The 15,396-nt window shown below is 46.7% G+C and overlaps 1 protein-coding gene and 1 non-coding gene across 2 annotated transcripts in view; one reads left to right on the top strand and one right to left on the bottom strand.

Annotated features, from left to right (window-relative positions):
* The window catches only part of Nt5c (5' nucleotidase C), a 37,347-nt gene extending 34,907 nt beyond the window's left edge, over positions 1 to 2,440 (bottom strand). Inside the window, exons 1-2 of the mRNA XM_089545874.1 lie at positions 2,204 to 2,440; positions 1,648 to 1,820 (exon numbers count right to left, since the gene is read on the bottom strand). Of these exons, the coding sequence (XP_089402000.1) occupies positions 1,648 to 1,820; positions 2,204 to 2,414 (384 nt within the window). The 5' untranslated portion in view covers positions 2,415 to 2,440. The remainder of the gene's footprint in view (positions 1 to 1,647; positions 1,821 to 2,203) is intronic.
* A 368-nt stretch (positions 2,441 to 2,808) lies between these two features.
* On the top strand, positions 2,809 to 2,880 carry TRNAE-CUC (transfer RNA glutamic acid (anticodon CUC)). The gene has a single exon. It is a non-coding gene; the product is annotated as a tRNA-Glu (tRNA).
* Positions 2,881 to 15,396: the final 12,516 nt, after the last annotated feature.

Here is a 15,396-nt window from a genome sequence, read left to right as displayed (position 1 = left end):
ATACAAGTGATTTTTCATTTCACATGAATCGAAATGCAGCTACCATGCCCACGTCCAAACTCCCAACCTTATGCTCAGTATTTGAACACTTTCACAACTAAATGAGTTGCAATGTTGAGTACATATTTTTTTTGCATTTTATAAACTAATGAAAGCTCACATCCAGTTGCTAAAATAATTGCAAACAGTTCTTATGTAAAAAAAACCATGTTCATGGTTAAGGTCAGTGCCCTTGCATGGCATACCTTTTACCTGCTAACAGTGTAGTGGCTTCACTGTTCACTGCACTACAGGCAATTTAATGCGTAAAGAGGGGTGTCATTGCAGACACATTTTGTAACAGAAGCAGAAAACGACGGCTCACGGTATATTTGAATTTAAATTTTATGAGTATTGAAGCAATTCCACGAGTTACTTCCTCCAAAAAAGTTGTTTGTAACAACACAGGAAAACACCGCCCATTAAACAAACTTGTGCTTTTCAAGAGAGTTTTGTCTGTGCACCGCATCAGTGAGACAATGTGCTGAAAAACCACTGTGTACAGTTGAAGAATGTTCTGGACAGAAAAAATTCTTAAGTAATACTGGTAAAGTTTGCTGTCAATCTAAATAAGGTTCAATTAGAAGGGTTGTAAGCCTAAGAGCAAATATTAATTAGTTTATTTCAGTGCTGCGACAGTATCCATTCACTTCAAGTATTTTGTCAAGTTGCTGCTTGTCATTACACTAATGAGCACACTTGATGCCAAGTTTCTCAGTTTTCCTGTTCTTGCCATGATAGCTTTCTTTCAGGAGCCCTTAGATGTGCTCAAATTGGCTACTGAGAAACAGTCACAAAGTTTAGTTTAGAGAAATTATAAAGTAATGAGATATCGTTCAGGTTTCATTACACTGTCAGTTTTAACCTGGTGAAGTACTCTACTCACAAACATGACACTGTCAGTTCAGTTGCAGGCATGGCAGCCTTTAATGGAAAAACACACTCGTGAACTGGTCGCATAGTGAACATTGACCATCTTCAGGCAGTCTAAACTAAACCACAAGTTACTTTGAGATGGAAGATGTGTATCTTAACCACATCTTCATTAGAAAAGATAACGACAGTTAAAGTTATGACAGAAGATACTTGAGCTCCCATCTCCTATGTTCAATACTGATCTTCTAATAGTTCACGAATAAAACATGCCAAGAATGCCTTCGATATGGTGATGCAAAGAAACCATTGCTGACTAAAGTTGAATCCAATGAACACGGCCTTATGCACCCCATGAACTGTGCACACAAAACTGATATCTAAATGCTAACTCTGAACATCTGCAACAATGCTAGCTCCACTCAATGAAAAGTCATCTCAACAAACTTTTACACATGAAAGAAAAGAAATTGTTGACTGGCTGCAGACTTTAATAGGTACCTGTAACCCTTAAAGCTTCACATTTTAATCAACATTCAAAATAACGCCGGCTAAAAAAAATCCTTTAAGCCTGCTGCCCTAAAAAAATTTGCCACCATGATGAACTAGATCAAATGTGCACCGTCCAACATGATAAGCATGCATGTCCAGGAAATCGACACTTTTATTACTGCCCACTGTCTGCTCACTGCCAAGGAACCACGGAACCTCATAACAAAAAGGATATGCTTTTACCTTGAACTTATTTATCAGCCAATCTCTGCCAAGGTCATAAATGAGGTAGTGTAGCTTTTCAGTGTACACGGCCAGCGTGTAATCGTAATCGAAGCCATACACTTCGATCTGCGATATGTCCAGCTCATTGTTTGCGAACACACCGAAGGGGTTCACTTCCGGCGTCGGCAAAGCTGCAATGAACAAATAAGAGCAGTAAAACAATTAGCCGTAAATGCAAATGGAAACACAAAACGACAGCGCGAGAAGCGCAGTGGAGTACATTAGGTAAGCACGTACTGCCATCGAGCAGCAAAGTGCTATGCCTTTTTTACCGTCTCAGTAATTGGAAGCCGAGAACACAATACCAATCGAACCGCTTGTCACCGCCGTATCTAAAAGGTCAATGACTCGATAGCACGGGAAGAGTGGAGTTGCTGCGTAGTAAAATAGGTGCAAGCACAATAGCTAGGCACAAATAATCTCGAAAGAACAGCGCTCATTTCTGCAGACGCGTGTGAAATAAGAACACCGGAAAAACTAGAACTGACCCAGTCAAGCTGGGCAAACTACGCACCCTCGCACGCCTGCTTGGCACTCAAGTACTTTTCGAGAAGAGATGTCTGTGAATAAACGCCACCCTCGTCTAACTGTTCGATTCCATCCCTCGAAGAACGCTGAATGCTCCTGGCGGCAAGCACTGTTTGGTTTAACTGGCTTTGCAACACAAAGGTCGCTCTTTTGACGTTGCTTACAGCAGACCTACACAGCAGACGACATGCCGCCATGATTGCGTTTGATTTTGCCGTGACAGGGTGGCCAAGCTGCTAATCAAGTGACGCGATTCCGACGGTTGCGAAGCCCAACGTTGGCGAAGCCCCCTGAAGCAAAGTTTGCATTTAGACCAGCCTTAGCTTTAGCAGCCCAGTTTATGCGGGGAACGAAAGTTGAAGTCGGCAATTCATTAAACATAGTACGCAAAAGTTCAGAGAAGCTTAGCTGGAAAACGCTGAATGGCACTGTGAATATGACGCTGACAGGTGAAACCACTCTTGTTTTCTATGGGGAAATTGACAAAATGTAAGGTTGTATCAGTTGCAAACAACAATGACAAAAAATAAACAAACAAAAATTAGTAATACACATGCTACATAAAGGCATTACGTAGAATTGTACACCATCTCCGGCATGGTCTAGTGGTTAGGATACCTGGCTCTCACCCAGGAGGCCCGGGTTCGATTCCCGGTGTCGGAACTAATTTTTTTTTCTTCAGTATAATGCGCCTTGTTCAATACAATGTTCGGATATGTTACGCTTTTTCGGATGCGGGAGGATTGGTTAGCGGACTGACGTATTCCTCCCTCCCTTATGCGATTTGAGCGCAATGCCGTATAACGACGTGCCACACGAAAACCACACAAAGGTAGTTATCGTTACTCCTACTTCAAAGTTATCGAAAATTAACTTCGGGTTCTATGTTCGAAATGCATCTGCATGGCACATGGCAGCACGTGCATTGGAGTCGCTGATGCTCAGTGTACAGATACAAAATTTCGAACGCACACATTTTTTTTTTTTTTGCCTGAGCGTAAGATGTATTCTAGCAAGGTTGCCGCAGGCGTTGAGTGGAACATATGATTTTGGGAGTTGTCCGAGGAGCTACCCGGCATTTTCACCTCCATCGCCTGCACTTGCCCACTGCGGGGGATTGTCATCAAGAATGTGGTAGTCCATGGTGTCCGGCGGATGGTGACATTAAGGTGCACTTCATTGTTGGTGCCGACCTAGCTAGGCCGAAGCTGCCGGTACGAAATCATTTGTAAATAATTATTAACGCTGCGCATTGGTGTTTTGAGCTCATTTTCATGATTACTAGACTAGTATAGGTCTCTTAATTTCTAGGCAAAAGAACCATGGAAGGAAAAAGTTCAGGAGGGAGCGTCTGGCGGTTACCTTGAAGCATAGAAAGTTAAAATGAGAGAGTCGCCCCCCCCCCCCCTTTTCGTTATCACACCACGTGATATCATGCGGTGATACATCTATCACCGCTGCGAGCGCGCAGGAGCGGATCAACGCGGCAAACTGACTGTACACAACGGTGCTGCAGGCCAAACTCCTTGCTGTAGACTCCCGCGCAGACGCGCGTACCAAGACCCAAAAACATTGTGTGTGTGCTCCTTTAGCTCAATACAACTCTAATCCCGCCTGCACCGAAACAACACCTTTACGTTAAATATATGAGCAAATAAAAAAAAAGTGCTTTAGTTATAATGACGGTTTGATATGGGTGTCAGGGTGTGCGAGATGGGTAGTAGCGGCCGCAATTGTTTCGCATTTGAAAACGTCTCCAGCGCGTTGATCACACATTTTATCTTGTTTCGGGATCTCTACACAGCGATGGCTTAATTAAGCTGGCATACGCTTCTTCATCATGCAGGCTGGGAAGAGAATCAAGCTTCGCCATGCCCTGTACCTGAGTAAGGCTTTACCTGAGTGTACTGTGGTACGCCATCGTTTGAGTGGAACGGCCTGCCCAGAGTCAAAACGGAATAAGCCCTCTCATTTACTCAGAAACAAACCTACACATAAATTACAGCGCTAAAAGATCCGCGGTAAAGAAAGAAGGACTAGATCCAGTCTCTTGCGCGAAATTTCGAGTGCTAATAATATAAACGCATTTCCGAGTTCGCTTCTCATCGGGTCCTCTACTTGTTTGAAATCGCTTAAATATATTTTTAATACAGTTGTAAAACACACCTATGTCGCTCGCAGAAACACCCCTTCGTGCTCATCGCCGTTATTCGATACCGCGCCGCAGGGAGCTGGATATACTTGAACCTAGCTCCCATATTTGATCCAGACTAGGGCGTACAGGTATCGTTGAAGTTGGTCAACTATGCAGTGACGCTATATCTGAGTATTATGATGGTACAGACGAACCTCGTTATAACGAAGTTGAAGGAGCCCGGGGAAATTACTTCGTTATATCCGTATCTTCGTTGTAGCTCGTGTTGACCGAGCTTCCAACGGGAATCGCCATTCATTTATATCCATTATTTCGTTATAAACCGAGGTTCGATATATCTAGCAATTGTGGCCATTGGCATTAGCAAAATGAATTAAAAGTTTGGTGTTCACATCTTAGGCTTATTCAGCGATTTGGTCGTAACTCATTACATATAGCTTGTTCGTAATTACTTGTAACCTTACAGCACTTATAAAAAAGGAAAATGGCGTGGGTGGCTACTCGAGGGGACGCCTCGAGGGGACGCTCTCGCAACGGCCGGAGCGTCGTCAGATCGAGATCAGCCCCATCGTCTGTACCGGTGGCCGGCGGCGACGTATAGCGGGATATAAGCTCGAGCGACGGCACACCGTCCGCTGCCCGCCTGCAGCGCGAGACTGCGAGCTAGCGAGGCGAGCTTTTCTGTGAGGCAATTTCCTCTGTCCCACTTTCGTTACACAACGTTTTCGTAAACGCTGAAGGAAAAGGAAAGCCTGAGTTGTCGTCATCGTCGGCCGGCCGATCTCGAGCCGTCGTCGCGATCTGTGCAAGCGTGCGGGCTGCCCGGCCGGCCGTCGACCCCTACGCTGCTTGCGTGCTATGGGGCGAAATGACAACAGGTACGTACTGCGCCAGCAGTCTAAGAGATGCGTACAGAGCCGATGGTGGAGGCGTCCGCGTGCTAAAACAACGGGTAATCGCGGCCTCGAGGGAGGGGTCGATTGGGCTGTTGTTGATTGAGGGGTAGATTGGATTGTTGCACAGAACATCGGCAATGGCCGGCTTTTTAGATGCCGTGTACGGTATACTGCGTCGATGTCGGCTCGCGATCAGTTCTTTAACGTCATCCCCACTGCTCCGACGGTCAGACGGGCCAACAAGGCACAGAAAGCAATAACCATACTCCGAGGCTTTTCAGTTTTTGGCATACGACTCAATAGTGCACGTTTAAGTGACCATTTGTTTCTGTAGACAAATAAAACTATTCCAGCTTGTAACTCTGTTGTTCCACTGTAGAAGAGAAGCAGTCATCAGCATGAAGAGGGTCGTGTCCAGCTACCGTTGCTTGATCACAATCATACGTTCATCACGTGCGCAGCCTTCCGCACATTGGCAAAGCATTCACTGCACTAAAGCAGACAATTTTCGTAGTGCATATAGTCGTTTCGGCTTCTCAGAGCACACACTGCAATATACAAATGTAATTATTAAATTGGTGTCAAGAAGGAATTTGTGGAATAAAGAAGTCCCTTGTCGCGTTTGGCGCCACTTTCTGAAGGAGGGCCAGCCTCAGAGGCTAAGCGGTTGCGGCGTTTGGTTGCCTGCCTCACTAAACGCTTTTCTTTCTAATGTGCACTGTCGCTTCAGGAGCCTGTGTGCAGCCCCATTACAAAAAAGCTGCGGGTGCAAAAGAAAGACTAGTTATCGGACCACGATTAAGCAGTGCAGAGAGACGAAAGTCCAGAAAGGAAGGCTGCAGATTTTTCGCGCAATTCCGCGTCCTTCCGTTTTGCGTCCTTGTCTGCTTAAAATGCATTGTTCCACTTTTTCAACCGTCGGCCGCGGCGGTCGAATTTCGATGGAGGCGAAATTCTAGAGGCCCGTGTATACAGTGCGATGTTAGTGCACGTAAAAGAACCCTAGGTAGTCGAAATTTACGGAGCCCTTCACTACGGCGTCTCTCATAGCCTTGGTCGCTTTGGGACGTTAAATCTCGTAAACCAACCAACTACTTTTTTAACCATCTGTTCTGCTGCTCCAGTTATCGACATCAGTGGCTTAGCCAGAAAAATCATACGTGTAGGAGTGGGAAGCGAGCGGGGGGGGGGGGGTCATTATTGCGCTAAACAAAAACAAATAACATCCAAGCCTGCACTTCGATCCCCGTATTATTTGTTGTACGCTGCATAATGTACTTAAAATGGCTTCGGGAGTTTTATATGTTGCTTGGAGACAGAAGTCAGGTGACTTTGCATTCGAAATAATGTCCCAAAATGCCAGTTTTCGAAAGACATTTCAAAGCATGAAATCTGCTGCCCGCAGTACTCTGGAAGAACCATCGAACCTAGCCCCGCAGGAGTTCTAGTAATTTCTTTGTTGGGTAAAATTGTGGGCCTCAGTGATGTGGGGTGCCAAGGCCAATGCAGGGGTGAAGGCTCGGCTCTACTGCATCCTATACACTTTGTCCGCCAGTCCCGAAGTTCACCAGGAAACGCTTTCTCGTAGGCATCGTGTGATAATGCATGCACAAGCTCCTCTCGCTCGGTCGGTCACCCCTCCTTCTCTAGCTGGGCAAAAAATATTCTATTGAAGAACCCCACAGACTCCATGTTATCGACGAATAAACGTCGCAAAATGCATTGTGCATATTAGACCACCACCTCACGCCACCCCATCCAAGGGCTGTCCATGAATCCGCCTCTGCGTATGCGGAAAAAAACGGTTGCGCGGAATTTTCTCAGCAATGATATGTGACGTTCAAAGCGTCGCGGCAGTTGTTCTAAAGTTACTGAAGGGCATACGCACATTGATTTCAAAATAATCTTTACGCGTTTATGCCGGGATATTACGTATTCTATAGTCTTGGCGGGACCCCCCCCCCCCCCCCCCCCCCCACCGGAGGTATAAATTCAACATTCATTGCTTTTACAAGCTCCTTCACTTTAAAAACCACCTTTGAAAAAAATTCTCCACAATTGCTCTAAAACCCACCTCTACACTAGTCGGCTGACGAATATCTTATGGCCACCACGCCGAGGAACCATTGTGGGATGCCATACTGTTGCTTTTATGCTGGAAAAGCGTAGGCTGACTGGTTAGGACCAACCGGGCATTGTCCACATAGATTGGTTGGTTCTACCTGGATTATGTCCAAGCATGGAACGAACGCGAAACCTAACACGTAAACATACATCGATACTATATACATCCCAACAAATACCCGGGGGCTTCAGTTAACAGCGAGTGGAACTTTACAGAAGAAGCTCTATCGTCTACACCTCATCACCTATAAGGAAGACGACCACAACGATTCGAAGACTCACACAAGATTTAAATCCCTAACCCTCCTGCACCTTTTCCAAAATAAAGACTCGGCCCGTTCAGTTTCTGCAATAAATCCATTCATTTTGGAAGAAAAGAGATGGAACCCTCTCGTCTCTCCCCTTCCATGCTAGGCCTCTGAGCGACATCGTTGCGCCCAGTCTCATTCACCGCTTATACTGCCGGTAGCACTGCCCTTGACCGCTTGGAGACGGGGTCACCTCGACTGGACAGGCAGCGATCACGGATGATCAGCAGGCCGTCGCCGTAGCGGGTGTCAAACGCTATGCGCGCGCATTCGCTCAGTGTAGCTGTAGCAACGTCTCTCGGGGGCCCCGAGACAGGCGTGTCCGCGAGTGTGAGTGGCGGCGACGGAGTCTTGTCGCGTGGCGGTGCGCCTCGAAGCGCCCGCGCGCGCCATAGCCGCATTCCTGCTCAAGGTCAACGCACGCTCCTCTTCGCCGAGACATCGGGAGGAGCGTACGCGCTGCCGGCGTTGGTCGCGAGGGGAGGGAAAGCATCTGGAGTGTTTCTCCAAACTGCAGGAGAAATCCACCGCCGAAAGGAAAAGAAAAAAAAAAAGCGAAAGCGCGGCGCGGCCGCGCTTCTCGCGCGGAGACGAAGCACTCGAAGGTGTGCGCGTGCAAGCGGTTTTCGGGGACCGCCAAAGTATTATCGTTCATTAAGGCTGTCAAATGAGCTCAGAGAATGTGGGCCACACGGGCTGCATCTATCATCACGAAGGCCCGAAGACCAGGTTGGGAAGACGGAAGTACTGCAACCGTCTTGACTTGGGACAGACATCATGCCCATGTCTGTGCTTCTTGTTTTCTTTCTCTTCTTTTTTAGAGAATGAGGGAATAACAGTGGCGACACTGTTCGCCCAAAACTCAAAAAAGAAAAAAAAAAGCGCAGTAGCGCGCTCAGTCGGCTTGTACAGTCATCCACACACCTCTTTAAAGAGCACTGGAGAGTAAACTTCTGTCATTTTCAAAGCGGCCTAGAGCTCTAAACCTGACACTGTCCTGTGTGAACATGTACAGCCTTTGTCAAAAGTTTAGAGCCCAGGGGGCTCGCTTCAAAGCACTATTGTGGCGCTCCTGTAGCACTCATGGAAGTCCTACGCATCGGAGGGTGGAGGACGAAAAATCTTCTTACCTTTAGGAGATTTGGGACGCTGAGGACGCATCATGAGCAAAGCAGTGTCGCCCAGAAGCAAACCCCCTGGGCTCTAAACTTCTGACAAAGGCTGTACATGTATGGCGTTTAACTCATCATGTCTTTACGAGCTGCATCGAGCCCAGGAGGCAGCGACGATTGTCACAAATGCGCAGCACAGCGCTCCGTTCGAGCGTTCCAGACAAGTGTGTGGATGACTGTACGTGACGTCAGCCTCTCTACGTCTCTCTCTGGATGAATCAGCCTCTGGATGACTGTACGTGACGTCAGATCACCGTCCCTGGCTTGTAAAAACATGTAAGTGGATTTTAATACGCACAAAATCTCTCCTCTGGCTGTTGCCTTTTGCAGGCACGAATCCGAAGCTAGCTCAATGGACAGAAAATTTTGCGGTGACCAGTAGCAGCAGCACTTTTCTTGGGATTTGCAAGTGCAACGGCAGCAGCAGCATCCCGGCCTCTGCGCCTGAATGAACGCATCTGTAGTGTGTGTCATGTGGGGTCGCTTGACTCATTAATGTAGCGCACTGTAGGCTACCTGGAGCTCTCAGTGCCGGATACGCTGCCGGTCATAGTGTGGTGGTCAAAATGCCTTGCGGTCGTGTCATTTGGGAGAGCTACCGCAACTACAGCGCAAATGACAAGACGAAGCAAAGAAAGAAAGAAAAACAGTGTCTTATATATCAGATGTTTCAGGAAAGATTGTAAGCAATTCTCAAAAATCGGCTTTTAGAGGTAAGAATATGGCTTTTGCTTCCTAGTATTACTAGTGTTGGCGAACACCGTAACAACGGTGAATCGTGTCAAGTGGTAAGCTGGTTGACTAATTTCTGATAATTAACTTTTTAACTATCGCAGCTAGGGTAACTGGTTTCAATCAGAGATTTGTAGCCGGTCGTTAGCAATAGCCATATCATTTTTTAGAATTTCGGAAACGCGATAACCCTCGCCGCTGTGGACCAACAAATTTTAGCTACATCGTGCCAAAATACATGCGCTTTCGAAAAGCTTTTGCAGGCAAAGCAACTTTTCCAGTGCGCGTAACTAGTCGAAAAAGCCAAAAGCGGAAGCTCTTCGTACGTGTGCCTCCCGCAGGCTCTGTGAGTGCTCGCATTTATAAAGCCTTATAGAAATGGCAAAGGGACAGCCAGTATAAACTGGATAGCATTAAAGGCCCCGGTCGCAGAAAAGCCAGACAAAACCCCAGAGGATAAACTTAGGTGGAAGGAAGGGGGGGGGGCACTAGGTCACGTGACGTTGTGACGTCGTCACAGCCTGTCCAGATGATGGTATGCAAACTGGCCCCCGCGGCAGGCGGCGGTGGAGTTAATGATTGGTCGCGAGGAGTTGCTCGGGAAGAACCGCTTGGCCGGGTCACACAAGCTCCACAGGTGGCAGCACCTGCCATCGCAGGGCAGTGGCACATCGCTTAACCGCTGCACCACTGGAGGAGCTTCTCCTCCAGTTTTTTTTTAATTTTTGCTTCTTGTGATTCTTAGCACGGACTACTTCGCCACGGAGAAACAGCATGCTTATTCAAGGACAGAGTCAGCATAGTACGCTATGCCACTGGCCCTTGCATCTGGCGAAGGCTACGGAAAGAATAAAGATAACCAATTAGTGCGAACGGCTCGGAGCAGATCGTAGGCGTTTCGGCTAAAAACACGAAACTACTGTGCTTATTTTCAAATGGGCGAAAACAACACTTCACTCAAAAGCGCACTATCTCAAGGGCGAGAGCGAGAAAGAGAGATGATGCGAGAGACGGCGAAAACTTCCTGACTTTCATTCGTGCACAGCAAACGTTCTCCTCCGCTACGCGGCGTGGCTGCTTTACTTTTGCTTTCGGCATTCGAGCGGCCTGTTCCACTTGCACTCTCGAACACCGCTCTTTTTCACGGAACCATGTTTGCTTCCACCCCGTGAACGTGTGTAGCGCATCACGGCTGTCTGAGTTGTCACGCCCCTGCTACGGGGAAGATCGCCGCACCTTCGAACGTCCGAAGCGCACCGCTCCCCCCGCGCGCGCTCTGGAAATGTCACGCGCGCGATGTTTTTCGAGGGCACGCCGCAAGCTTATACCTCTACACACGGCCGCAGACTTTAAGCCAGCCATTTTTATACACTGTGTCCTGCTCTAGCACGGACGCTTTACTACACCGAATTTCTTACACTAGAGAATTTCGGCGTGCCAATGTCAGGTTTACGCCATCGACATTACCACGGCATATAAAATGCCGCTGTAAAAACTCGGTTTGTTATCATACATGCAATTAAAAGGAGGAAATCGGCATGGAAGATGAGCGGGAATGTGGACATTCCAAGAGATGGCAAACGCAGCGTGGAGCAGCACAGAATCAGCAGGACAGATGAGATCAGGAAATTTGCTGGGATATAGGGTATATAGGACATCGCTGACTGGAGATCAGATGGAAAGTCTTATCTTGCAGTGGATGTAAATGGGTTGACGATGATGATTATTACAAGTCGCCGCCTGGTGGCTAGGGGCCGCCGCGGTGGCTCAGTGGTTATGGCGCTCGGCTGCTGACCTGAAAGATGCGGGTTCGATCCTGGCGGCGGCGGTCGAATTCCAGTGGAGGCGAAATTCTAGACGCCAGTGTACTGTGCGATGTCAGTGCACGCTAAAGAACCCCAGGTGGTCGAAGTTTCCGGAGCCCTTCACTGCGGCGTCCCTCATAGCGTGAGTCGCTTTGGGACGTTAAACCACTTAAATCAAACCAAACCAGCCTGGTGCTAGGTAATGAAGGTGACATCAATGATGGGAGATGCAAAGAAAAAAATAACTTAATTTTGATGCTGATATGCAGTGTCCTCGATATCAATTCAGATACAAGATAAAAAAGGCAAATTTTTTCCCCCATAGGCAAGCCAGGCTCACTCAATAATACATTTTGGCATGACGCAATAGTCGCGTAAACATAAAACTTGTCTCTCGACGACTTTACATTCTTCTCGTGTTTGTTTCCTGGGTTCTGCTATATGGGCTGATGCTTCAACAGCACCTAAATAGATTTACACGCGTGTATGATAACATGGGTTTGACATCCCTTCCAACCGAAACGACAAGCGCGTGAAAAGAACGCGCAATGTGTCGGGTTACGAGTTTAGTAAGGCCAACGACTTGACAAAGTTATTGGTCGAATAAACTGCTTTCTTCCCAGGGGCGAACGATCACAGCAAACGAGTGGCAAGCAGTAAACTTTCACATTTATTCTTCGGTATCTGCAGGGCTATTTAAATTATTTCAGAGTCGTTTTTTAACACTGGAGAAATTCTAGTTGAGGTTTCAACCTAATTCAAGCCTTTGTTTTTGAAAGCAGTCGAAATCACTTTTAAGCCGCTAATAACGTTAGCTCTCATTTTCGGGCGTTAATTTACATTAAAAAAAATAAAAACTCGCTTTTATCATTAAATAAGCCACACCCAACTAAAATCATGCATGCCGTCTCAACAAACCATACAAACTGCACATGCGAGGCATCGCTGCAACCAGCATCGGGAATCAACAATTTGTTTTTCTTTTACTGCGCGTCTATCTCGAGCCAGAACTTTAGTCCACATTTGTTCGGAAGCTTCAGTGGAAAGAATGGCGTCAAGACTGCAGGATCGCTTTCCCGTGTTTAACCTCTTCTGGCCGCTTGTCGCAATTCCGCGACACACCGATTGCAAGCCTAACAAGAGGAACTAAAACGCGGTAACTGCTGACACCGCCGGTGGAAACCAACTACTGAAAGTCAGCAACTAAGGAAAGAAGTGGCGAAATTCGGGAATGAAGTGCTATACGAGAAGTTTTGTTTGCGACATGCAACACAGGACGATGGATGGCCGCCAAAGAGACCGAGTGGAACACGAAACTAGGCAGAAACGAAAAATTTAACTGCTTCTCCGGCCGTATGAACTCAAATCCTCAGCGGCAGTTTCCGAAAACACGGGTAAGTCACCTTCAACATATGCGAGAGAAAAGAGGGGGAGGGGGGGGGGGGGGGGCTAAAGGCGCGCTGCTTTCACAGTAAAAACTGCCACACGGGTGGCTGCAAAATTTCCTGCTTGTTTTTGGTTTTGGTTATGGTGGTTTAACGTACCAAAACGACTCAGGCTATGAGGGACGCTGTAGTGAAAGGCTCCGGATAATTTCGACCACATGGGGTTCTTTAGCGTGCGCTGACATTGCACAGCACACGGCCCTCTGGAATTTCGCCTTCATCGAAAATCTACCGCCGCGGCCGGGATCGAACCCGCGTCTTTCGAGTCAGCAGCCGAGCACCATAACCACTGCTCCATAGCGACTGACTCTTGTTTTTGGGTGTAACACACAGACTTAAAAATGTGTCGCGACTATCACTGACAAACTTATTCTCACGCCTGAAAATAACACACTAATGGGATATTAAGTATGTTTTTATGTGTTTTATTTTTCTTTTGGCACATGAAAACTTCATCCCAAGTTGTTGACGGCGCTGGATGGAGCTATCGGTTTTGCACAGTTCTTCTGTCGTCCACGTATAGGGGCCATAACTGCTTTCAGACCCACTGATTGCTGTTGAAAATGGCCAGTTGTCAACGCATCGTGGGCACCGCACGGGTTTAGAGAGTTCGCTTTACTATATGAGCCGCGTAGTAAAATGAATAAAGTGCTATAAGTGTGGTCTATACACTCATGTAACGGTCGCGCTCGTGCAGGAGCCGTTCCTTCAAAACTAAAAAAAAAAAAACATAGCCGCGAAAAAATCTATTGCGCGTCACGTGCGATTAGTTTCGTCATGCGACACGCTCCGAGGAGGGATACCGGATTGCGACAGATGTACCTCATTCGTATTCAGAATAGCTTGTAGGTGGCGTGGTGTCTTATAGTAAAATGCTCTACGAGCCTCTTTTACTGGGGGCTGTTCATGCCGGTGGTTTGATGAGTCAGACTTTCAATGTGTTATCTCCATTAATGGGTCCACCAGGACCACGCTAATTCGCCTCAAAGTGCGGGTCGTCGCACAAATGGAGTACCCATAAGGTTCCATTGTGTATAGTCGGAAAGACTGAGTGGAAAAATGCCGCGCTTGTGCAAGGGCCGCACCCTACTGAACTGTGCAAAAAAAAAGAAGAAAGAAATGTGGCAAGATGTTAACGCTGTTAAACCGAGTAGACGCGCGGAAGCATGTATTTAGCATGGCTGTCTCATGATTTCGCTTTGGTGGGTAGTCGGCACGTCTGATGACGGTATTAGTTCGACAGTAGTGAAGGGTGGTTTATTGGGACGTGGGTAGCGCTGGCGATGAATTCTTTTGCACAAGTAATCGATGATGCAGCGGGGTGAGAGGCAGGGTCACAAGGAGCAGTTATCCCCCACGCCTTTAGAGCTTCGTCAACGTTGCCATCGGCGCATGATCATCTTCTTCATTCCAGCAGTATTAGTTGATGAAGATGATATGCAGTGCACAGTTCCAGAGTGTGCATGTTGGTTCCATACAACGTTTTTAGAAGAACGTTGGTTCCATAGTAGTATTGGCTGATGAAGATGAAGATATATTCAATGCACAGCGCGAGAGTTTGTTGAAGTTTAACACGCGGCGTGATGCATTGCGGAGATAGCATTGCTCTCATGCAGTGGCCAGCGAATCCCAGTCGCGGCAGTATTTTATTTATTTATTTACTTATTTATTTATTTATTTATTTATTGCACCACTTTATGAGAAGGGCGCCACTTCTTTCGGTGGTGCCCTACAGTATACGGTCTATAAGAATCTGCGAACAGAAACAAAAGTGGATAATACGCATCAGCTCAAGAAATGTTGTTCTTGCCATTTTATGAAACTGCTTTTTTTTTTGTCGGCCTTTATGCGCAGCAATGTCGGCCTACTGCAAAAATAAAAAAATACGAAAAAGAGCGGTATACACAGATGATCCATAAATGGAATGTCCACGACTGCAGCGATTCCTCGTCAAAAAGAAATAATGGCACATTCGAGGTCCTGAGAGTTCGAGTAACACTGCTCCTGTGGCTACATATTTATTTTATAAAACATTGCTTATCCCTTTGCAAGGCAGCGGCACACACGAGTGTGTCCCATTTGCTTCAAGTGCAGACAAACGAAAAACGGTGCGCTTAAGTACCATATTTTTGCATGTGGAACACTACCGAACTATAAAGTAAACCGTTCAGCGCATATTTATCTTTCTCTAATTGACCTCCTTGGTGTTCTGAGTATTTTTACAAGCGTGGGTGTACGGTTTGACGTGACCCATCTTGGCAATTAATAAAATTAAAAATTAAAAATTGTAGAGCTTTCGAGCCTTTTCCATCTGTTATCTATTTGATAATATTTCTTGAAGCGATTTTAGTTCTGATGCAAGTCGTCTTATACGTCCATAACACTGAGGTAAGGACACGGACCACATCTGATGTCTCTCTACGAAGTAATGTATACTACTGTGCACCCCATTTTTTGCACAAAACCAGTGGTCGAAACGTCTTGAAAGTAATGTAATTCAATTCATTTAGACATTCTGAGGGCAATGTTACCATTTATGTGC

The sequence above is a fragment of the Amblyomma mixtum genome, chromosome 5 (genome assembly GCF_055824585.1).
Source record: "Amblyomma mixtum isolate Tamu chromosome 5, ASM5582458v1, whole genome shotgun sequence".
Classification (NCBI taxonomy): Eukaryota; Metazoa; Arthropoda; class Arachnida; order Ixodida; family Ixodidae; genus Amblyomma; species Amblyomma mixtum.
Note: the sequence above shows the minus strand (reverse complement) of the source record. Positions and strands in the feature narration are given on the sequence as shown.